Consider the following 25,649-nt stretch of genomic DNA (forward strand, 5'->3'; position numbering starts at 1 on the left):
ATTTAACTTCGGAAGTTCGAGATTGACACAAGACTATATTACTAGCTTGCCCTTTTGAGATACAATATATTAGTGATCTAAATCTACACATGGAGATAAAAGCCCCATGACATGACTTGAAAATGTTATAAGTTGAAGTATTCAGTGTTCAGTGGTTCTGGTTGAAGGGGTTGGCTCCTAGCCTCTCCTATTGTGCCATTTCTAAACCTTATCTGGGCCTAACATTGTTAAGGAGTTGACTCTTTGAGTTAGCATCAGTTATGATAATACGGGCCTAAGTACCCAGTACATCACTTAACCTATCGAGTGTTTGGTTTTGGTTGTCATGAAATTAATGCAGTGCGACCAGGTTGTGTTCTGCCAATGAATATATGTATAAGAAAATAATTATCTCAATGCCATAAAGATAAAGTGATGAGGTTTATTATTTTATTTTTATTTTTATTTTTTTTATAAAAGTAATGAATCTCATTATCTTATTTCTGTTGCGTGAGATAATTATCTCATGCAACATGAGATAAATAGATCACATAACCTAAATATGTAAAACCATCATTATCAAAATGGGCTTAACACCTCTCCTGCTACAAGAGAGGTTCAAGTTTTCCACTAAAGAAAATATTTTGGTGGATCCATAAGCTTTTTGAAAAGAAAAAAATATATAAATGCAAAATCGACAACAGAAGAAATATATGTCTCAAATAACAGGAGAAGTGTATTTTCTTATCAATAGTATATATATATATATATATAATCATTTATGAACATTGAGCTAAAAACTTAAATTTTTGTACCCCAAAGCTTTTTTGCCCAAGGAAAATATTAGATAAAAAATTATTTATATGTCTTCATCTAACATATTAAATTTTTAAAGAAAATGATTTTGACATACTATCAGTAGGTAAGCTTGTATATTATAAATTTTCACCTAATATCTTAAAAGTGCGCGCGCACACACTCTGGTTAAACTCGAGGCATTGTATAAAATTAAGTTCATCCAAAATCAATTTTGCAATGCATAATTCAAACCCAGAGATTGTGCGTTTTATAGAAAAATTACCCTTCTCTAACGATCAATAAAACTTCAGCCTAGGACATTTTATTTCAACTTCTATTTAATCACTCGAAGGAAGTCGATGCAAGTAACTCATATCAGTTAATAATTCATCTGTAAACTTACGTCATGTCTTAATATTCTAGAGTGAGTTAAGGCTGCGTGCCTACAAATTTTAGTTTTGTTAATTAATTTTGTGGTCTAAAAAGAAAAATCTCACATATTAAAAAAAATGAGAAAAACGTGCAGATGTTTTTATATATCTGATCGAGCTTAGACATTTTCATTTTCATTAACTCTATATTTTCTATATCCTATTCATATAATATTGATCGGGCAAATTCTCAGGCGCTCATCATTGATGACCATACAGAAAAGGGAAAGAATATTTGGAAAATACTAATAGTTTATTACAACACATATCCATAGTTTATACATACACATAACAAACAAACAAACAAAATATTCATTTTAAAATGAGACTGTTTATGCGTTGAAGAGGTAAGGCCTGAATCGGTTTGGATAAGAAGATTGACTGAGGCAAAGGGTGAATGAAGATTTTTATTATTATTATTATTATTTTGTTAAAGGGTGAATGATGATTTGATTCGACAGAACGCATTAGAGAGATTGAGATAAGAATAAGAATGATAAAGGATGATTAAATGACCAGTGATGCTTATCCATAAAAAGAGTTGGCGACGCAATTACGGATAGATAATATTCATGGTATCATTATCATACTTAGTCGCTCTCCATTCACTGCTTGCCAAAGTAAGTGTTGAAGTTTAAAATAATGGTATTCCAAGGAAAAAGTTGCAATCGTGAGGAAAAAAAACTTTCAATGAGGAAAATTTTGATCATCGAGATAAAGTCTTTGCCTCTGGAAACTCTGGAATTTGTAACTCAAAACTTATTCAACGAAAAATAAATTAAGCCCATAAAGTGACACGATCACATATATATATATATATATATATATATATATATATATATTCCAGAATTGAAAAATGGACATCATTTTGAGAAATCAAGGGCAATTATAACATTACTTTAGTAACATTTATACATCCGGGGTAGATAAAAGTTTTTTTGAAACTTCAAAAGGGGTGATATATATATTGAAGATTAAATTTCAAATAAATTGATAATGATATTTTCGGAACGCAGACCACAATTGAAAGTTTAAATTAAAAAAGCTTAGTGAGTGAATCTTAGTGAAGAGTTTTTTCTCTTATAAATTAATAATGATGCTGATTAATAACAATTATTTGATATTTTAACACTTTCTATATTAGTGACTGAAATCTCATGTGGGATCTACTAAATAATTAACCTGACTCACTTTCTATAGCAAGACCAGATTTTATTCAAAATTACAGAGAATACTAAAAAAAAATGAATGTCACTAAAATTTCTCTAAATTATATAATACGAAAAGATAATAATAAAAATACTCACAGTTATTATTATTTTATTCACCCATTATACTATAACTTTATTATTTTTATATTTATGTTTAAATAAAATAATTATGCCTTATAATTACAGAGTAAATGTTTTATAACATTAATCCTTTTCTATTTGCATTTAAACAAATATTATGGAGAAAAAAAAAAACAGATAACGAAATTGGAAATTCTTCTACAACATTATAGATATAAATTAAAAATAATCATACTATTCTTACACCTGTGAAATTTCATATTCGGCATATATACCTTATTATCAATTATTAATTATTAGTTAACAGTGTTTATTGTTTTGTTAGCATTATTTTTTTCTTTTTCTTTTTAGAAAAAAAATTATTAGTCCATTAACCAATCAATATAGGGTTATAATATTATGTCCACCTTTTTTCACGCCTATGCTACATACTTTCTTGTAACACTATTAGATCACCATCTCAAGATGAGAGAGAATGGTGAAGATCAATTAATAAGATCTAATAATACAGGAAAGAAGTAAGTAAAGTAAATATAAAAAGGTAGGCATAATATCTTATCTCATCAATATATAATGTCTACCAATATTTAACATATTGATAATCAAGTGTAAGCTAGATATAAAACTTTTTCTTATAGTTTTTGTTACAAATGATTTTGAGTAAAAATTATGAGAACTTATGTTATTAAAATTAGAAGCAAATGATTTATTCCATCTACTTCTTTATTTTTAATCTCACATGATTCACTATTGTTAGTTTTAATAGGTGAAATATATATTACAGGAATAGTAAAAATTTACTCCATAACATTTTTTTAGTAAAAATTAATTATTATGTAAGGTCGATATAAATAAATTTTATACTAACATTTAATAATATTTTGATATATTATATTATTGTTTTTTATTAATTTTTATATAAGATCATAACAAATAATTGTTGAGATATTCAAGTGTGATGAGTCCCATATTGGTTGGTAATGAGCTAAGTGAAAAGTATATAAGTGAAAGGACCCATGAACCCAATGCCTTAAGGTTTTGGGTTGAGACATGGTGTCGGATCCACTTGCTACGGTTGGTGTAGCCTTAGCTCATTGGTGGTGGCCCCCGCCACGGGCTTCCCCTGGACCCGCTTGACATTGGAGTTTGAGGGAACGAATTTCCCAACAGCGGTATCAGAGCCGGATTGGGCTCGAGCTAGCCTAGTGATTGGGTAGGAGGCGGGTCGAGTACTTTGCGCTTCGGGTACTCGGTTGAGGGGGAGCATACCAATGGTGGGTTTCACACTTGAGGGGGAGATTGTTGAGATATTCAAGTGTGATGAGTCCCATATTGGTTGGTAATGAGCTAAGTGAAAAGTATATAAGTGAAAGGACCCATCCCAACTCTGGTATCAGAGCCAATGATCTGGGCTGGGCCAAGTGTTTGGAAGGCCTCTGCAGAAGGCTAGTGTGACCCTAATATTTGAAAGAGAAAAAAAGAGACTTCCGCAGAAGTTGCCCTTAGGGTAAGAATGATATTGGGCCTCACACTTGAGGGAAGATGTTGGAAATAATCAAGTATGAGTTGTAAAGAAGTATCACATAGACTAGACATAGACCAAGTGATGACCATATAAGCGCAAAAGACCCATAAACCTACAGCCTTAAGGTTTTGGGTTGAGATGTGGTGTCGGCCCACTTATTATGGTTTGTCATTTGGCCCATTGGTGGATGTACCCTTTGCAAAGGGTTTTAGGCTCCCTCGTCGAATTTCTCAACAGTGGTATCAGAGCCGGATTGGGCTCGAGCTAGCCTAGTGATGGCTAGGAGGCGGGTCGAGTACTTTGCGCTTCGGGTACTCGGTTGAGGGGGAGCATACCAATGGTGGGTTTCACACTTGAGGGGGAGATTGTTGAGATATTCAAGTGTGATGAGTCTCATATTGGTTGGTAATGAGCTAAGTGAAAAGTATATAAGTGAAAGGACCCATGAACCCAATGCCTTAAGGTTTTGGGTTGAGACATAGTGTCGGATCCACTTGCTACGGTTGGTGTAGCCTTAGCTCATTGGTGGTGGCCCCCACCACGGGCTTCCCCTGGACCCGCTTGACATTGGAGTTTGAGGGAACGAATTTCCCAACAATAATAATATGTGAAGATATTAGTGAATGTGAATTTGAGTATAACATACCGTATGTGTATACTAAATACTAATTAAACTTCATTCATAATACACAAAACTTCATTCATAACACACGTAACTATAATTTTAATTTGAAAGCTTGGATATGAGAGCTAGCAACTAATCATGAATGAGGAATCAGGTGTCTGGTTCATACTCAGTGAATAGCATTTATTAACATTGCTCGTACAAGAAGTGCAATACTATTGCAAATCAAAGACAAAAAATATCCAGAAGGTTCGTCCATGTGACAAATTAATGGAAAATAGAAATTTCATTAGTAATTTTTAATTTTTAATTTTTTTTGGGTGCATGCAGAAGATTTTGATATCAACCCACGTCTTGCACCTGAGTTCTTCCAATTCCTGCACAGAGAACTTATCATGTGTGCAAAGTCTCGTGCGGGGATCCTTAAACATCAAAATAGCGAACAAAAAATAAAATAAAAAAAATAACCAAAATATTAGTGAACTAACCTAATTGCATGCTTCTATCTTTAAGAAGTTTCTTTCTCTTAACTTTTCCTTCTGCATTACTTGCACATATATATAAAGAGAAACTTAAAATATGCCAAAGAAAACGGTGGCTCGTATTTTTGTTTTTTTCTTGGTGATTCTCAAAAATCATATATGATGTGAAGAATTATTTTGAAATTCTTGATAGCTTGCTTAAGATTTCATCTTTCTAAACAGCTTCAAATATATTATATTCATCACGTTTTGACGTACAGATGGCACGCATACAGTAAAATCTTCATATGGGCTTCGAATTATGAAATATTGATGCATTTTCAGTACTGATATAATTTGACAATGCAAGATTTAAACCGTTATTGCATGTAACGTAGAATCAGAAAATCTATTCATTACTCCTCTAACATGATTGGATATGCATCAATAATTCACTTAATGATATTTATTCTCTATATAATCCCTTTCACTATGAGTATGGATAATTAATATTATCTAAGTCACACACTTATTTCTCCTTGACGTACCATCTTGTCAAGAAGAAAAAAATAAAATAAAATAAAAAAAAGAGCCCTGCTAAAGAACAAACACACTCGTGGAGGTAATTGAAGGGCCGAATATCCCAAAGTCCAAGATTCGATTAGCATACGTACATTCACACTCACTTGCCTAGCTAGTCCCAATTCCCAAAGATGCTAAATTTTCTCATTCATTTCATACATTTTTTTACAATTAAGACGGCTAATCATGCTTGGTCGTACACGCCATATTTGGCTAAAATCATAAGACTGCAAACAACAGAGACCAAGTTTAGCTGCCACCTTATATTATTATTAAACTAATTATCAATAATATCATTGCTTACCAAAAAGTCAATTATCCCATCATCCATTCCTCTTACATCACCCCCACCCCTATAAATATCACAACCTCCCACCTCACAAAGACACAAACTGCAATATTCCAAGAGTGAAATAATTAATACTCACATTTTTCTGTAACTATATACAATTTCATATATATCTAAGAGTTAAAGAACTTTTTTGTTTTCTTCTCATCTATAGATATTATATGTAAGTTTGTTCATTCATCTGTAAAAAATATGGGAAACTGTTGCAAGCCGGCATCGTCAATGGAGTGGCACGGCGAGGACTGGAGTTCTTTGACATCTAATAAGACTACGAGGAAGACGAGCTCAAGCAAGGTGTTTGATGAAACTCATGGATTGAGTTTAGAGAACGTAAAGAAGGAGAAGCTTTTAGGAGCGCTGAGAGCTTCTTCTGATGCCAATGGGAAGGTGAAGATAAAGATTTCAAAGAAAGATCTTGCAGACTTGTTGGGAGTGATTGAGAAGCAACATCAGATCAAGAAGCAAGTTGGGCGAGCTTCTGTAGAACAAGTTCTTTTTCGCTTAAAAAATGCCAGAGATCTTGCAAATAGGCATCATGATGCTCATCAGAGACCCTGGAACCCTGTTCTAGAGAGTATTCCTGAGGTTAATTAATTGATTGATGTTGTGTAGTATATAGATTGAGAAGGTTTTTTCATTAGTTCTTGTACAGAACAACTAAGAAACTCAACAGTTTTTTTCATTTATTTTCCAGTTTTTTCAACTTTTTCATGTGAGATAAGATATAGAGGTTGAGGGAATGTGTAATTTGTATATTAATCCTGCGATCGAGTGAAGTGATATTTTCTTGTGTAAAACCAGATAAATTAAATTAAATTTCAGTTATAAACCACTAGTATTAACTTGCCCCGAGCCATAATCCCTAGAAATTAAAAAATAGACCATATCAAAGATGTTTCGTGTACCCATGACACAAGCATACCTTTTCAGAAGCTATACATTGATTGTTCTTTCATTTATTTTATATATATGCGCGCAGTACTTATTTATTAATTTGCCGGTTTCTGCTTTGAAGGATTCTTTTCTTTTTATTTTTATTTTTAAATAATACGTCTTGGTGGGATGAATGCTCATGTGTAGGAATCAGATATACAATATGTAATTAAGCATCCTTTTTTGAACAAAAAGTAATAATTCAATTCTAGGCCTTTTGATTCCATGCCACTCTATAAAATACTACAATCAATCACTAGTCAAGGGACGACTAATAAAAACATTTATAATAAAATAAGAGATATTATATGTAGATTATCAGACACAGATTCCACGAAAATTCTTACCAAAGATTTGGTGCACTCACTTCGCTTAGTACTTCTTCATCGCTATTTCGGATAAAATAAAAAAGAAAAACAAGAAGAAAAAAAATGAGTCATTGTATTTAGTGTCAGACAGAGAGGAGACTCTATGCAGAATCCAAGACTCAATACCAAAAGAATTTGAATTCTTTTATCATATTTACTTTCATCTTGAACTTGTTTAAGGGTGAGATATATGTTTCCCTTTAATTAGCAGTAGAGTATGTCGATGTAACAATAATCTAGTGAAGTATTGGTATTGATCAAAACTCAATGATGGAGTCACCATATATATAAGTCTAAGGCGAATGCTTAAAATCAAGTGGAGGGGAGGGCACGGTGGTTTTGGTTAGACTGCAATCCAATAAGGTAACAACAATGAAGTAGAGTGTGTGTAAAAAGTGACTCTTCAATAGAGAAGAGAAGTAGTTATAGAAAAGCGATCCCTTGGTGTGAGTCATGCTCGAGCCAAATTGTTTTTGTCCTTATGAGTAAGGCAGTGTGTGGTACCATCATCTATGTGCGTGTGCATGGGAAAAAGGGATCATGTATAATGAGAGTGCATTTATCCCACTATAGCGGTGCAGAAAAATTGCACAAAAACAACTAATAGTCTAGTGAACACTAACATATATCTAGTTGCATAATTTATGAGTTAAGTCAACTATTTTACTACGAAAATGTGGGACTTGGATGATATTTTCTTTGATTATATATAGTTGTAATTAATGTGGATATTTTAACTAGCAAATATAATAAAGGTTGAATCAAGGGAATTGCTATTCTATTGTTTACGATGTCTTTTTTAATTATCAGTGGTGATATTTAAATTTCTTTAATTGTTTGGCAGTACATGATCAAATGACAGTGTAAAGAGTCTTATGCTAACGATCTATCAAAATCAAATCCTTAAAAATTTAAATTTAAATTAATCAATGTTTAACTACCATGAATTTATGAGAAATTATTTTTATTTTATTTTATTTTTAATTTTTAATTTCTCCACAAATTTATCAATTATCCAATTATTATAGTTCAAACTCTCAGATCTATAGAGAAACAAAAGCTCCTTACCACTTGTTATTCATTCACGGGTAATACTACTAGTTATTTTGTTTCTACATATATGCTTGTTTTAAATTTGAATATTGAACATAATGAATATGAGTTGTTAATTTAATGAACAAATATTTAATACATGTTGGAATAAATTCATTTTATTATAAAAAAACTCATAGTTAAATATTTCAAAGAAAACATTTAATTGAAAATATAAAATTTAGTGCAGCAAAAATTAATCAAATATTAATGATTTTATATAATTGGATGTTAAGATACCCTAAAAAAAGTGATTAATTGGCTTCTTGATGCTACTAGCTCTAAAAGTCTAAATGGCTAATAACCATTACAAGAACATGTGCCTAAATGCCTCATTTGGCTTTTTAGTTGGGTAATATGGAAAAAATGTGTATCATTTTAAAGATACAAAATTGTATTATTTTAAGTGAGAGAAAGAGATAAATTATGAGAGAGAAAATGGGCGAAAAAGTTTTAAAGACGTGAATCTCATATCTTTATAAAAATGAAAAGATGTAAGATATATCATTTAAAATAACACACATTTTTCTCCTTAACTATGAAAAAAACTACTATAATTCCTTAGAAACAGCTCAGTTAATAAAGCTCTGACATGTACTATGAGTGCACATATTTCTTTTCTTTTTTTGTTGCAGAGTGCACATATTTCAATTTTGGTAATACATTTCACTTTCTTTTTCCCTCTTTGTGAGGGCACCTTTGAGCTTACCATATGTTACACCTCAGTGTTTCATCCAAAAAAAAAAAAAAAAACTATAGTAACGCAACTTGGACCTTTCCATTGGGTAGGAGTAATACTGGAACTTCTATTCGTAGAAGAAAACAAGATTACGGCCACGGGTATTAAATTATCCAAATATTTCATTGTTAAGACTTGGATGTTAGGGCATCTTTGGTGTATAGAGAGAATAAGATCTGATAATACAAGATCCGATAGTATAAGATCTAATTAAATTTTAATATTATCTAATATTTAATATGATATTATATAAGATAATATTATCCTGTGTTTGGTAATGCTCTGTATAATACTATAGGATAAAAATAAATATTTTTGACAAAAATATCCTTTAATAAAAAATTTATATAATTCTTCCAAATATTTCATTATTTGTTTCCTTCTATTATAATTTTATTCGATTTGAGTAATGGCAGTTTCTATCTTAATAATTAATATCTTGAACATGCAGGATTTTCGGTGATGGATTGTTGTGACCAATGTTAATAAAATCAGACTGACTTGGTCGGATTCATCCGAAAATCGGTGAACCAGTCATATAACCGGTCCGGTTGAAGTAACGGATTGACCATGCATCAGAACCGGTAAAATCCAGTGCAATCCGGCCAGTTTTCATGAAAATCAGTGACCCGATCGGTAAACCGATGAAACCCGGCCCGATCCAAAAAAAAAATCATAATGGATATATTTGAATATTTTTTTGCTTATTGACTTACATAAATTATGTACCTATATAATTAATATTATCTCAATTATGCACTATGCAGAAAATTTTGATTTGATTTATAGTTAGAGATATCGTTTACTGAACTTGAAGCCTTGTATCACAATCATGATATTTTTGTTTGATCATTTATTGGATAATAATATGTGATTTATTATTTTTTATATTAAAATATTTGAAATTTTTATCATTGTTTTTAGATATTTGAGTATGTTTATAATTTTTTAATATAAATTATAAAATTACATATAATTATCGGGTCATGCGATTGAACCAGTCACAAACCAATAATCCAATAAGCCAGTAGCTAAGGTCAATCACCCGGTTTTAATAACATTGGTTTTGACCCTTCATAGTTGTTGGCCTAATTGGAGAGTCTCATCCAGAGAGTTATCACCCTAAGCTATGTGTCAGCTATGTGTTTATTCGTGTCAACAATTTGGATGGAATCTGAGTATGGGCACAACCATTATTCTGTGTGGATGAGGCTCAATCTTACACTAGCATATGTTTTTTGATATAATCTCAATTTCCTGTTGGATGAACAAACATATATACTGCGTTGATTAAAAGGAAAAAGCCACTTAGAACAGCCCAAACATGGAAAAATTATTTCGCTTCCCACAATGCAGCCACATCTTACTGTGAAGTTCATTTGAAATTGGCACGTAAAATAAAATAATCCATCAATAAAGAACTCGAGAAATTCATCTTTCATTGATATACAAGGTTTACATACAAGTAACAGTGAAGTGAAACAAACATCAAAACTAGAGACTCTCTTCAACCACCGATAAGCTTTTGCTCGGCGGGGTGAGATCTTCCAAGTACTCAAAATTAGTAAAAATTTATAATTCCAAACAAAAGCTAACATCTAATTCTTAGATATCAGCATCGCCAAATTTTCCATCCATCCTGTTCTGAACAGCTAATTTATAATTCCAAACAAAAGCTAACATCCAATGAAACTTGATATAGAGCAAAATGATAAGAAAATATTACAGAAAGCCAAGTGAGATGCAATAAACAACCGTGTAGGGAACAATCTAGGCTTTGATTTCAAAAAGTTGTTTCTCAGTGCCCTATGAAAGTGAAAGGATTCAATCAAGAAAATAGAAAAGGAAGATGAAGAACGGAATAAGATCAGTATTATGTTGATGATATCTGTGTGATATTAGTAAGAACAATACAAGAAACCAGAAATTGACAGGGAAAAGAAAACAGAATTGCAGAGCTTTCGAGAGATAATTAATCTCAAATTCTACTCACTCAATAGTCTGTCTAAAGTACTCCCCTTCTCTATTATTTATCCTGTACTTTACACATAGGTTCCTCATGAATGAAGAATAAATCACCCATAACAGAATCAATCACCCATAAATAAAGAACCAATTACCTATGAGAGAGTCCCCCACCAATTGTGAGATTATGCACATTTAGCATGGGAAGGGCCTGATCCCCGAAGTCCTTATAGAGCTCACCCTTGGGATTGGTGTATTCCTATCAGAAATCCGTCAGGTTCGAGTGCTATACTGTCCATCAAACTCATATAAATAAGTTTTAACAGATTGATAACATTACCTAATTTGACTCTAATTATTGTCTCAATTTTCCAAACTACATTAACAGAATAGACATAGATGTGAACTACATTAACACATTCTACATTGTTGCTATTCGAAATGTAGAAATTTAAACTAGAAAATGGGTTAATCAGAAAGAGCACCTGATAGAATAGAAATACCGGGAATCAATAATAAAGGTTGCAAACCATTGGCTTCTGAGAACTCTCACAAATACATCCCACTCATGCAGGGCCACTACCCATGCTCCTGCAATGGTATAACAACAGCTTCTAAGAGAAAAAATGAAAAACACTCTCTCTAAAAGGAATGAAAAAATATCATGATATTGATGAAGAATGAAGATACCTTGTAATAGTCACCAAAAGCAGGTTCTGAGTAGCAAAGAGAGTCCAAGAAGGATTTTCAGTGGCTTTGGTACTGTTGGAGGAAGGACCAGATTCTGATTCTTTCATGGGCACCACACAATTATTTGTTATTGAAAAAAGCGAGTTGAATGGACATTGTTGAAGGAAGAGTAACAGAATTGGTTGAGCTGAGAACTGAGAAGACGTGTAGTTGAGACTGTAGAGAGTAACACTAGGGGAGTGGTACGAAAGAGAGCTGGAAAGAAACTCCATGAGGAGGTGCTCATTCATTTTAGTTGGTCAAGAGCCACCAATTTGGAGATAGATGGAGCACGCGTGACATTGTGACAACAGGAAAAAGGAAGGTTGAAGTAAAAGTTGACAACATCACTAAAATGATGAGGTGGCTAAAAAGGATAATGAGTTTTCAGTTGACATGGTGATTGGAGAGAGCATCGAGTAGCATACATAGCAGTTTCACAGCTCCGGCTTCAGGTTTTATATATTATATAAATAGATAGATAGATAGATTATTCATTGATGCACAGTTCTATTTTAATTCATAATAAATTGCAGTCAGAGTTCTGTTGAGTTTTGATGTCATGGTTGTAAGTTGTAATTGTGCAAACAGACCCATTCATTAGAAGAGGAACGTAAAGGGATTTAAGGCTTGCATGCATATCTGCAGTTGCAACAATAAAATGTATGCAGTAATTCTAGGTTTCGTGAATATTAAACAAGAAAATACAAATTAAAAATCAAGAATGTGAAACCAAACTAACCAAAATTTTCAGCAGCGAGAGATTAAATAAAGTAATCAAATTTAATTTGCAGACTCAGTGCTACACTATACCTATTGCGTACAATCAAGGATGCTTGGGTGTTCCAACCAAAAGGCTGATCCAATGATGTCGTAGTGTTCTACAATGACCTTTCCATAACTTTCAGAAGACTCTCCATTCTCCTGATGAATGAGACCATTGTCTACCCTGTCCCAGAAAACTGAGGATCCTTGTCGGAACATGATTGGTAATTTATTGTAGTCAATAGCCAATTCATCAATTTTCTTTTGCAGCTGAGCACCCTTTAAACTATGCTGGGCTTCCTTTTTGCTTTTTCCAGATGCAACAAGCTTCCAGAAACAAGAGTTATACTGATTGTTGATGTGGCAATCCACTTGCCTCCATGAAAGATAGTCCCGTAGAATCTCAGTAGATGGATAGCACACTGCTCGTCCATCAAAAGAAGGAGGGTATTTTAACTCACCCTGTGGGAAGAAATCTTTCCATCTCATCACGTAAGTGGATGTGAAGAAAGACACAATGGCGGAAACGATTTTACTAGCTCTCCTTCGATAAAGATCACAAGTTTTCTTAAGAATAAAGCTATACTCGTCACTAACCCCATAGGCAAAGACTATATCCTGTGGAAACTCTTCTAAAACAGCCATTGCACATGAATTCATTAAATTAAGAGCCCTCTCATCATTTGGCTTCACAAATTCATGTATCTCGGAAAACCTGTGGAAGTGGCATCCATCTAGTCGAACTACAATCCATGTAGATGGCATCAACTTGCTATCAAATTCAAAGGACCTCACATACTCTGCTTTCACATTGTCAATCTCCTCCACAAACCCACCAAGCTCCTTCAAAAGAACACTCTGCTCATTCCAAAATCTCTTACTTGCTATTTTCTTCGAATGCAGAGTGATTATCTTTCTCTTGTGCCTTTTAATGGGAACACCTTTCTCCGTGTACTTCACAACATCCTCGACCATTGTCTTTAAAACACAAGACCCTTGTCGGAACATGGGCTCCAGAGTATTGTAGTTGACATTGAACTCATCGAATAGAAGATTGTTTAGATTGCATTTCTCAGCACCCTTTAGGAAATCCCGTGCCTCACTCTCAGTCATTCCACGTTTGACAAGACGAGAGAAGCATTGATCATATTGGTTATTCACATGACAGATATTTTGCCTCCACAAAAGATACGCTTGAAGGGATTCAATGGATGCACAGGCTATGACTCGCCCGTGGAACGAAGGAGGATACTGTAGTTCCTTTTGCGGGAAGAATTCACTCCATTTTCTCACAAAGATAGATGAGAAAAAGGAAGTGATGATAGATAGCACTTTGCTAGCACGCCTTTCGTAGAACTTGGAGCTCTTCTTGAAAACAAAAGTATACTCATCACTGAACCCATAAGCAAGGACTACATCAGCATACTCTTGGAGCACCGCGATAGCACAAGAGTTCATCAATTTCAAGGCGTTTTCATCATAAGGTTTGTGAATGAGAGGATAGCTACGGGCATTGATCCAAACAAGGATGAGATTGGGAAACATGACCTCGTCCTCAAATTCGAAACACTTGACATACTCATATTTGCTGTTTGCCATGAATATATGCTCTTTCTTCTCACAAGATAATTATCAAACACTTGGTGTTCATTATTGTTCGTCAATCTTAGAAACCCCAGACTAATTGATTTACATTACAACTATAACTTCAATCTTATTCTTTATGCAGCCATTCTTACAGCAATTACAAGAGACTGGAATTGCAAATGGGCTGGACTCTTGAGCCTGCGAGAAGAGATTTTTGGGCCATAAGGGAACCGATTTGTCTTAGACAACAAAATTTAACTGGGCTTCTTACTAGTTTTATTTTGTTTTTACAAATTGCATTCCAAGTAATTATAATTATAAGTGTCCAATAATTTATGATGTCAGCAAGTTTAGGAAATGTTTGGTCCACATGAATGGTTTGGTAAAGAAAAAAAATGAAGGGTTAATTTTTAATATTTATAGTGATAATTATGGAATATTTATAAAAATAAATAAAAAATCGAAATGTTATGATAATGTTTATTTATTTCTTTTGTTTTGAGAAAATATCAAATAATTGTTTCAAAAAATATATATATCAAATAAGAAAATGTTTACTTAAAATAAAATATTTATTCTCCTTTTCTCTTTCTTTCAAACTCCTCTCTCCAAGTACATCTTCAATTAATAATTATTCAAAGATATATATAAACAAAGATATATATAAAGAAACTAACTTGTTTTGCTTATATTTCAAGTAACCATAACATGTAAACAAATACTTAATCACAAACACATGAGGGATGGCTTGTCATTGCATACTTTTATCTTATTATAGTATTAATATAATATTATGTAAAACAAAATTTATACAAGTGCGCCACACATGTGTTATAAAATTGAGAGTGATGAGAGATGATAGAAATGCATGATACAAGATAAGTGGGACAAAGAAGAGTAGGGAAGACAAAAGAGATAGATTTCTTATTCTCATTCATCATCATTTTCCAAAGAAGTAACGGCAAAAAAATTTAAATATTGTTTTTTAATAAATAATTACACAAATATAGTCGTTTTAAAGTTATTTACGTCAGTATAGCAGTTAAACACGCCTCACATGAGCGTGACCGATTGGAGAGAGACACTTCCCATTGGACATGATCGAGGAGAAAGACACTTTTCTGTGGGGCGTGTTTCACCATGTGCTGCCATGTGACACAAAAGTCAACAGTTTGATCGTAAAACTTTGGAAGTCCATAACTTTTGAATCGAGTGTCCGAATTAGGTAAAAAAAAATTTGGATTTTACATAACTTTTCGAGGTCTACGTAATGACACCTTATTTGGCATATTTTGTCTCTCACAAAAAATTTTAAATTTACAACAATGATACCATAAGAACGTTTAAACCCAAATTAATAAACAGAAAATCACTGTTACGATTAGAAACATTCATAATAAAGATCCTTATAAAATGGATAAAATGTTATAAGAATATGTGATTTTATCTTTATATAAAATTTTATTGATTTCAAGAATAATATACAATAAATAAAAAAATTATTTTTATGCAAATATAATATATCTATTAATTTTATATTTAATAAATAAACTTCAACTTAATAGGTGAAGGGAATACATCAATCTTCTTCCACGTCACCATTAATGAAAATGTGCAAATTTGGTAAAAATCAATTTGTGTAACAATATAATATAAAATTTATGTTACATAATTTATTTTTCTTTTTTGTGTTCAAGAATGAAAACATTATATTGACCGATTCAATCTTATCATATATGACAATCTTATCTCCCTAAAACTTTGGATCCAAACAGTGAGGGGGAAACTTTTTTCAGGAAAAAAAGTTAGAAGTGGGGAAAACATAATTGAATTATTATTCTATGCCCATATTTAAAATATACGTATTGAAAAATATTACTAATATAAAATATGATATATTCAGGCAGGCTGATTATTATTATTAATAATTACTACAAAAAATGAAGTTAAGCCACGTGGGAGGTTTTGTTCTTCCAAGCATGTTGGAGTTGGAGAGGAAGAGAGGATGTGAGGGACTCTTAAATCCTAATCCAACTAAACCAACAACCATTAATATATATAATTTAATTTAACACTCCTTTCATCGTTTCGTTTCATTTCATTTCATTTGTATTTCCGTTTCAGATAATCCCAAACCCATAAACACTTCAACAGAGATCATATGTGAATTTTTCCGCCATGACCAGAATTTTTCCGCCATAATCTTTAAAGTTATAGTTTTTATGGTTGATTCTACAAACCCCATTTTTCTCCCAACGTCTTTGAATTGCCGCAATCCATCTGTGAGTTTTCTTGCTGCATTTACGCTTACGTAACAGCATAAAAACCAATCTTTTACAATTTTTGTTTTTCGTTTTGTCCAAGTTCGGAATCCACTTGTGATTTTTGCCACTCTTGTAGTTAGGGTTTTGTTAATGGCTCTCACGTGCTCTAGATGATTAAGAACAAGATTCAAAATACGAATCAAGATATAATCTTTATTCAACTTGGAAAGTTTCGTGTCCTACCCAAACAGTGTCACCTTATACACTTCTGAATTCTCACTCTTATAGTCTCTCAAACATTAAGAACGATCCCTCTTGGATCCAACAGGTATGGTACTATTTTCCAGTGCAGCTCACCTGTTATTAAACATGCGTTCAAAAGAGATTCTTTTGTTCTTTCTTCCTAAGAAAGCGTTTGATATTTTTTTTAATTTAATTTTCAAGATGGTTAGTTGTGTATAAATATTTATCTTTGGTGCCTAGTATTTTCTTTTTCCTTTATTTAAGTTTTCTTGAATTTAAATAATACTCACATTGGTTGTGGCAAAAGTGGTGCTTTTGCATGTATGGATAATGGATTCTGTTGTTCTGTTTTCATTTTCTTGCGAATGTTGTCTTGATCACTGTTTTCATTCTATTCTTTGTTGCTTAATGCTTTATCTCCCCCTGATCACTGTTTCTTTGCTCTGAAATATTCGGTCACTTGGTTAAGATTGTTCCCCTTTTTAAGAGGGATAAATGTGCACACATGTATTACTGTTTATGTTTATTCTTTTGCTTTTCAAACAAATAATTATCCCTTGATGGTTTTGTAGAGACATTCAGTATCTGGCATTCTGGAAGATGAACCAACAGAATCAAGGATCAGGCTCTCAATCGAATGTTCCAATGAAACGAAAACGTGGTCGACCGCGGAAAGAAGAAAGCATGGTTCAGGTGGAGAATGCGCCTGCAATGCCTGGTTCTGACAATGTGTTGAACTCCAACCAAACAGCAGGCACAACTGATGATTGTGTGGATGAAATGGTGGGGAAGGTGGTCACTGGGGTCGTTGAAGGCACTTTTAAAGCTGGATATCTTCTTAAAGTGAAGCTGGCAGACACTGATGCTATTTTAAGAGGTGTTGTGTTTCTACCAGGCCAAGTTGCTCCAATTACTGCAGAAAATGATGTGGCTCCACATATCACAATGACCAAAAGGAAAGACGTTCCCATTCCAGTTCTTAACCCTCAGACCGAGACACATGATTCTGTTCCCTCATCAGTCCAATGCAGCAAGCCATCTTTTGAGCCAGAATTACAGGTGCCTATGTCTGAAGATCAAGTGCTACCAACTGAGATCCATTCTGGCATCTCAGTTTCACTTGAGAATCAACCTGCCTCTACTTTGATACCCGTTGCTGACTTTCCAAAGAATGAAACTTCTATTTCCAGTGGAGGAATTCCACAAGGAACATCAGACCCTGTGCATGTGATTTTGTCCGCCTCTATCATATCAGAGTTGGAATGTGACAAAACTGTTAAACAAGGTGAAACATTGAATGAACTTGATGCTTCCGCACAAGTAAAAGAATCCAGTGCTGATGGAGGAACAACAAAAGACTCTAAACCCATCAACATAGTTCCAACAATCGAAAACAGTGATAAGGAGCTCAGAACTGGACAGCAGCAGGCTGTGCATCAGCTGAATGAGGTGATTCATGATGAAGCAAATAGATCAAATATCGAACTCAACCAAATCCCTGTATCGGCTGAACCTGAATCCATGCCATCTGAACAGACTAGCAAATCTGTTGATTACTTTGTGGAGAAGCAGGCCTCGCCAAAAACAGATGTACTGGAAGATACAAAGACAAAGCTTGCTCCTGAGACCTCAAACTTAAATGGAAGACCAAGTACTGGTGTTGCTAATATTCTCGATGCAGGATCAAACCATGCACATGAGACCAGCCAACCTGAATCCCTTCCTTCTCAACAGATTGGTGAATCTGTTCCTGCTGACTCTAAGTCTTTACCTGAAGGATGTGATTTCCAGCAGAAGAGTGATCCCCAGATTGATGAGTCTGTTCCTTCCGAGTCCAAGTTTTCATCTGAAGCATGTGATTTCCAGCAGAAGAGTGATCTGCATAGTGATTTCAATCAACCTCCTGAATCTTTAGTTAAATCAGTGGAATCTGAAATCCAGACTGGATCTTCTTGAAAATCTAGTTGGAAAAGATGGAGAAGGTGGTCTGGCATGGTTGGAGTCTAGGCCTTAGAATAAACAAGTACAGTATTCATCTGATTTTGACAGTTTTATTGGAATCTTGATGGTTTTTTTTGAAGTATTGCCCTTTGCTCTACTTTTGTTTTGCTGTCACTTTTCGAATAAATACTTTCCAATATAAAGATAAAAACCCTATAATATTTTTACATCTTACCTGTGATATCTGAATACATGGTATTGGGGGAGAATGTACACTGTTGGGTTATTGACAGAGATAGATAATATATGAGTAGGCAGACTATTTGCTAAATTTGACTGTCTAGAGATGATAATACAATCTGCTATCAGTTGGGACAGATTAGGCAATACCATCCCGAGGTAATAATTTTAATCTTGTGACTCAGCTCTTGATATATGAACAAGAAAATATAACTTGGTGCTAGTTTGTCATGTTTTAAACTATAAATCTGTTCAACTCTTGGTTGTATGAATTGGGCAAATAATTTAGTCAATGTTAGGTTGAAAGTAAGCATAGCTTATTGGATATTTTAAGATGTATACATGTTAATAAAATATTTTGAGATATTTTAAGATATATGGTAAAAAAAATTTACCATACGCAAGTCTAAACAATTCTAAAAAAAGAAGTAGTAAAATTCGACTGTGTCAAATTGTTTACAATCAATTCTTCTATAATCCAACACAAAGAGAACGGTATGTTTACAATCGACTTAGCTTAACGTTATGTTGAAGAGTTGAACACCTTAAAATACATGCGAAACACTAGTTGGATTAAAATTTCAGATAGCGTGGACAAAATCTTCACTTTTTGACAATACTTGTACTGTTTTCTTTCAGAGAAATGATCCAACTCCCGTTTAATAACTGCCCATCCTAGCCCGGATGACTTCCTTTTAGTGTGTTTCTTTTATTTTTATTTTTATTTTTATTTTGTTTAAAATATTAAAACAATACTAATTATAGAATAGTCAGGATATTTCGGGTTCAGAGGCCAAGCTCCTAGCACTCCAACATAAGACAAAAACCTGAAAAATGAAAATGCACCCAACACAACAATAAAGTTTAACTGAAAAATAAGCATAAGAATATTTGAGTTGACTAACTTATAGGGTCAAACTAACATTTTTTTTGGTTGAGTTCTTAATGTAAAGAATAAAAAAAAATGTTAGTATCTAAACCAATTTTATTTTTCATGGTTTAAAGAGATGCAAAACCAAATTACTAGTCGAAATGATTTTTTTAAAGAACTGTAAATCACAATTGGTCTTTCCAGAAGACATTAATAGCACAGATTTTCATTCTTGATATACTCAAGCATCACCTACTAACCTTACGTGTATGTACTTTAATTATCGTAGCTTCCATGCCGTTTTTTATTTTTAACAATATCATACCAGAATTGTTAAGTGGATCTCATATGTATTTGGTAATTCGTTGCCAACAAAATTGCTACAGTACTATGTCATGAATTGGTGTAGTAAAAAGAGTGAATGTATAGTTTCATATGAATTCTTGATCATGCTGAGAAAAATAGACGTAAAGGCATATTAAATAAATGAACCCTCGTATTTCTTTTTTAACATGATTATATCATACAAATAATTCTCGTATTCCAGTGAAAGTTATTAATTTAACCTAAAAAATTGAAAGACATCTGCATGTTTTGATTTAAGTGCATATCCTAATATTATGATGCCTTAGGTAGTGTTTGGTTCGCTGCTTCTCAAAATTTTCCTAGCAAAGTGAGAACGGGTTTCTTTCTTCTCCACGTTTGGTAAATGGATTTGGTGTCTCTTCCCCATCAATGATGTTTGTCTATCAATCTATGATAACAAAGGAAATCCAATTTTGAAACCCTTTCGTGAAGATGGTTTTCTCCATAGAAAGCGGATATCTGAAAATGGTGGGACATGCACGACAAATATACCCCTCCAATCTTAACCACACGTCGACTACCCCAAAACCATGTATCATTCTGACAAAACTTGAGATGCGAGTTGAGGGTTTAGAATTTCATCACTACTTTTGAAAGCCACAATCGAAGGAACAATTCTTGAGATGTGGTTTGGGTAAGCTTGATTTGGAGCATTGCCAAACTGTGTGGCTTGAGGAAAGCCCATTTGGATTCAGGCCAGATTGGGAAAAACATGTTCTAAAGCGTCTAAACCCGATGTACATGATGATGTTTTCTAAATCATATGATGATATTAGTGAAGTTTCAGTTGCAAATTATGTAATTCTGATAGCTGGCTAGTCCATCAAACCTCCAAAGTGATGTTTTTTTTGCAGAAGCTGGCCGCTTGGAGAAGACAGGACAAACAGAGACGAAGAAGGTTAATTTTGTCATTTTAATTCTTTTTCCCGTCAAAAACTTATTTTCAACCAAACATACATCAGTTTATTTAACCCAATTTTCCCATCTATATTTTGCGGTACCAAACAACTTTTTTTAAACTTTCCTACCAAACTTACTTTCCTTCCATTTTCCTATCAATTACATTTTCTTAGTATCAAAAAATTTCTCCTGAACCAAACACTACCTTAGTGCTACCACCAGGTCGAGGGTAAAATTGCGAACCTAAGTTTTACGCATAATACATAATTATTACAAGATATCGAATGTGGGCAAATTCATCAAACATAAACATCAAAGAAGTATTTCAGCAAAGCAATTCTTTATGGATACAAAGAAATATTTGAAGTGTTGAACACCTTAAAATACATGCGAAACACTAGTTGGATTAAACGCATAGAATATTAATGTTTAACAATCATACGAAACAAAATTAAAAAGGAGCAAAGTTGGTTTTCCACGAGACACGAATAGAGAAGAAACAGAAAATAAGTATCATAGGATTACAAAAGAAAACGGAAAATTTGGGGCGGAACTTCTCAACTATATCCCATTTGCTGCTGTTGCTGAGGAGGTTGGTAATTTGCATAGCCAGGATAACCGCCATACATATTGGGGTCCTGTCCAGTAGGAGCATAACCATAATTTTCATAACCCTGAGCATATCCATAATATCCACCACCACCACTACCATTCCACTGATTTGGATCTGCTTGAGTCTGTAAACCATCCAAGGAAACCAAATTCATTTATCAGAATCAGTAACACGTTGAGGCTAATGCTACTCAGAATTACAACAATCAGTAACTATTACCTGTTTGTTTGAAGGACTTCTGCCCCATGAAAGCCGAACATTTTGTCCACCTAAAAGTGTACCATTTAAAACCCGCAGTGCCTCTTCCGCACAGCTCCTGACACATGAAAAATGATGACACAATCAGAGCGCTGCATAGACTAGGAAGTAATTTCACACAAGATAAATATCAAAGACCCAAATGATTAAAATACCTGTCCGCAAATTGGACAAACCCACATCTCTTGCCTGCCGGAATCTTTACATGAGCCAACTCACCATACTGCCCAAAAACTTGTCTCAAATGATCATCCGTAACATTAGGATCCAAATTGCCGACAAAAATCTACAATAAAAAAAATAGAGTCACAAACAAGCACGGATGAAAGGAGTTTCCATATTGCAAAGAAGTACGCACGGTTGTATTATTTGGATCATTCTCGTTCTGTGCTCCTTGAGGATTCTGATATGATGCTGCATGTTCAAAGTACAAGTGAAGTAAAAAGATGAATGACATAAACACAAGGGAGGAAGCAGTTCATGGAAACACCAATTAACGAAAAAGACAGATAAAATGTACCAAATAATTTACTAACGATGAAAGACACAACATATTGTTTTGACGCACAACTTTAAGCATAATATGTTTCAGAATTCAGTCACAACAGCTATCAGGAAACTTTGAATATCTCAATTTCAGCTCCAGATGTTTCGTTCCAAAATCACACACATACAGCGCAATTACAAAAGCAACAAATTACCAGTGCCTTACATGCACCACAAATGTTCAAATATGAAAAAACAAAAAACACTTCACTAATACTCAGCAAGTGCATATATAGAAAAACAGCACACTCAGAAGCAATAAAATGATTAGTTCCTTTCATACTCCATATATATTCAAATATGAGAACACAATTCACCAATATAATTAAAATCATACATAAAAAGTAAACCACAGGTTAAGATATTTTCATGAGAAAATTCAACAGAAATAGTTGTGATACAATGCAAGGGCAGGATATTGGCAATATCTGCATGAAAATAAATATATATAAAGCAGCAAACAAAATGGAATGAAAGAGCGAAAGTGGAGAAGGAGAGTATATATTATAAACCTATGGACACAAGATTGGTAATCCTTGTATCCTATCTCTATTTAAGAAAGATATGAATAATCAGAGTTTACCAGAGACTGAAGATAAGAATGGAGCAGGAAGCTATCAAATGCTTGTGCAAGGCTATAGAAAACATTACAAGTCATTTATTAACTTCATGACATTTTGAGAGATTAGGCTACCAGAAGTACTGAGCAATGTAAAGTAAATTACAGCTTCAATTGCATAGCACCGTGCTGAGAAATTTAGAAAGACAGGGAATGGGTTCAGACCCAAAGCATAATGACAATAATAAAAAAAAAGACATGATAAACAAAACCAGACTGCAGAGTACAGTTTCTACAAAATCAAAGCACTAAACCCTGGTACCCCCAATTTTTCTCCTCATGGACTAGAGATTGGAAACTTTAATTGATAAGCATCAGATAGATGAACAAAGGAAATTACAAAAAGTAAACAAGATCTGCTTTAGATCAAGGGAAAGCTACAAAAGAAACTCAAAGATGCAGTTCTTCCAGTGAGCTCAAAGGAGTAAAATTAAAGGACTGAAGATTAAGAATGGTGGACTGAAAAATATAAGTAACTAGAATATTTGCACTATGTAATTTGGCTAAAAAACCAACCAACATAATGAAATGAAAAGAAAATACAAGTAATTAGAATAGTTGCGCAATGTAGGCGGAAAAGAAAATGCCACCAAAAATAAAGGGAATGTAGGCGGGAAAGAAAATGCCACCAAAAATAATGGGCAAGACGTAAACGGATAACTGACCTACGCAAGGCCATGGACTAAAATGGTAACCATTTCAGCTGAAATCAGTTCCAGGCTCCGAGATGACAGAGCCTCTTTGTCACCCTGCTTCGAGACAAGAGGAGTTCTATAAGATTTTATTATTATATATTATTTATTTGGCCCAAAATTTTTAAAGGAAATTACAGGAAGAAATGTGTTTGGACTGCATATCTTCAAGAGTGTAACTGAAAAGAATCATAGACAAAACATTCACTACACACAGCATAAAACAAAACTAGAGGTATAAAGCATTAAAAATCCAACCATCATTAACAGGCCAAAAGTTGGCATCTGAAGTAAAAAAGATCAACTTTTTCGTTATGCAGGATATCAAGCAGACATTTGCATAAAAATGGCCAGCATAAGCATATATCTCAACTAGGCAACACACAAACCTTTTGGCTGAATGCCAGGGTTCTTATTAGAGGCTGGCCCGATACGCATGGGTCTTGTTGAACAAAGAACCCCCTGCATCTCAGTCATAGCTCTAACTTGTTCACTCTCATCTGCAAACCTAACAAAACCATAACCCTTTGTCCGGCCGGTGGTCCTATCAATAACAACTTTGGCCCCCTTAACAGAAGAATACCGAACTCTAAATGTCTCTGTCAGAAGATAATCTGTAACATCTGCAGCCAAGTCTCCAACAAAAACGGTGTAATCAGGAGAATCATCATGACGCCTCTCTCCCGCACTAAAAGTTGCCCAGTTCAATCTGAAGTTCTGTCCGCCATTTGGCATGATGGTACCATTATATGTTTGAAGTATTCTCTCAGCAGCTGCACGAGTAGTAAACTCAATAAACCCATAACCTTCAGATTGACTAGTTTGCTTATTCCGAATGACTTTAACAGAGGCCACCTGCAACCAAAAATTGCACTTCCTTCAATAATAAACATATTGACTTTGAACCACCACCATATTACACTTTTACACTTCTAAATATTACACTTTTACCATCAACATATTAATGGATACATAATAATCTACCTAAAAAAATAGGCACTTCAAACAAACAGAACACATCATGTAAACAAATTCTCCGGGATAGAAATTTGTAAAATTCAAGATTCATAACACAAATCGGCGTTAAATGAAAGTCGAATTAACATTTTTTTTAAAAAAAAGTATCTCCGTTCTCGTTCTAATTTTCATTCACATAAATCATTTTCATTTCGAGTTCAAATCTAACTTTCAAATTATATACATAAAAAAAAGAAAGAAAAAGAAAAATAAAAGCATCAATTTTCACGACGATTTGAAAAGCGTAAGAAGAGAAAGAGAAGAAAGCGTTTTATACCTCGCCCGTGTGAGCGAAACAGGTGTAGAGATAGTTCTCGTCCATCCAGTACTGCAAATCGCCGATCCAAAGAGTACGAACCTCATCGGCGCTGGTTGGCTGAACCTGTTGAGGAGGAGCCACCGATTGCGGCGGAGGCTGCGCCGATTGCGCCCACATCTGCGGTGGCTGAGGTTGCGGCGGCATCATCATGTAAGGTTGCTGCTGTTGCTGCTGGTATTGCTGGTTGGGTTGTTGAGCCATGGTTGGTGGAGCCATGCCAGGTCCAGGCTGCATCATCTTGAATCGGAAATTCTACAGAGAAAGAGAGAGAGAGAGAGAGAGCGAGAAAGAAGAAGGAAGATGCAATGGGCAAACGAAGAGTGTGTGTTTTAAAGAGTGGTTGAGACACAAACCCTACCCGTGAAGCGTGTCAATGTATCTTAGCCGTGATATTTTTTCCTTTTAAGAAAATATTTTTTTTAAATGGAAGAAAATCTTTTATACGCGCAAATATTACAAATTCTTTTATCTTTTTATAAATTTGTTTCCTTCTCAAAAGGAAACAAATCTTACCATTAAAAAAAATTCTTTAATTATAAC

At 33.9% G+C, this 25,649-nt stretch overlaps 5 protein-coding genes across 7 annotated transcripts; 2 read left to right on the forward strand and 3 right to left on the reverse strand.

Annotated features, from left to right (window-relative positions):
• The first annotated feature begins 6,234 nt into the window (after positions 1-6,234).
• Positions 6,235-6,636, forward strand: LOC133291262 (uncharacterized). The gene has a single exon (XM_061489486.1). The coding sequence runs from the start codon at positions 6,235-6,237 to the stop codon at positions 6,634-6,636; it is 402 nt and encodes a 133-aa protein (XP_061345470.1).
• A 4,162-nt stretch (positions 6,637-10,798) lies between these two features.
• On the reverse strand, positions 10,799-12,568 carry LOC133291286 (uncharacterized). The gene is made up of 2 exons (XM_061489522.1): positions 11,830-12,568; positions 10,799-11,730 (listed from the first exon to the last, which is right to left on the reverse strand). The coding sequence occupies exons 1-2, from the start codon at positions 12,117-12,119 to the stop codon at positions 11,706-11,708; spliced, it is 315 nt and encodes a 104-aa protein (XP_061345506.1). The 5' UTR covers positions 12,120-12,568; the 3' UTR covers positions 10,799-11,705.
• Positions 12,473-14,246, reverse strand: LOC133291285 (tRNA(His) guanylyltransferase 2-like). The gene is made up of 2 exons (XM_061489521.1): positions 12,682-14,246; positions 12,473-12,510 (listed from the first exon to the last, which is right to left on the reverse strand). Exon 1 carries the CDS (start codon positions 14,230-14,232, stop codon positions 12,682-12,684), a length of 1,551 nt encoding a protein of 516 aa, XP_061345505.1. The 5' UTR covers positions 14,233-14,246; the 3' UTR covers positions 12,473-12,510.
• A 1,969-nt stretch (positions 14,247-16,215) lies between these two features.
• On the forward strand, positions 16,216-18,979 carry LOC133291303 (uncharacterized). Of its 2 annotated transcripts, none has more exons than XM_061489543.1 (2): positions 16,216-16,812; positions 17,300-18,979. In XM_061489543.1, exon 2 carries the CDS (start codon positions 17,328-17,330, stop codon positions 18,681-18,683), a length of 1,356 nt encoding a protein of 451 aa, XP_061345527.1. In that variant the 5' UTR covers positions 16,216-16,812; positions 17,300-17,327; the 3' UTR covers positions 18,684-18,979. The 2 variants fall into 2 exon arrangements, with proteins under 2 accessions (XP_061345527.1, XP_061345529.1); XM_061489545.1 differs by having other exon boundaries at positions 16,216-16,502.
• A 2,424-nt stretch (positions 18,980-21,403) lies between these two features.
• Positions 21,404-25,442, reverse strand: LOC133291266 (polyadenylate-binding protein RBP45). Of its 2 annotated transcripts, none has more exons than XM_061489493.1 (6): positions 25,068-25,442; positions 24,163-24,628; positions 22,275-22,330; positions 22,072-22,202; positions 21,862-21,974; positions 21,404-21,775 (listed from the first exon to the last, which is right to left on the reverse strand). In XM_061489493.1, exons 1-6 carry the CDS (start codon positions 25,344-25,346, stop codon positions 21,603-21,605), a joined length of 1,218 nt encoding a protein of 405 aa, XP_061345477.1. In that variant the 5' UTR covers positions 25,347-25,442; the 3' UTR covers positions 21,404-21,602. The 2 variants fall into 2 exon arrangements, with proteins under 2 accessions (XP_061345477.1, XP_061345476.1); XM_061489492.1 differs by having other exon boundaries at positions 21,404-21,782; positions 21,878-21,974; positions 25,068-25,435.
• Between the last annotated feature and the right edge of the window lie 207 nt (positions 25,443-25,649).

This window comes from Gastrolobium bilobum, unplaced genomic scaffold (assembly GCF_033153095.1).
Source record: "Gastrolobium bilobum isolate Gb01-03AN ecotype WA unplaced genomic scaffold, APGP_CSIRO_Gbil_v1 utg7904, whole genome shotgun sequence".
Classification (NCBI taxonomy): Eukaryota; Viridiplantae; Streptophyta; class Magnoliopsida; order Fabales; family Fabaceae; genus Gastrolobium; species Gastrolobium bilobum.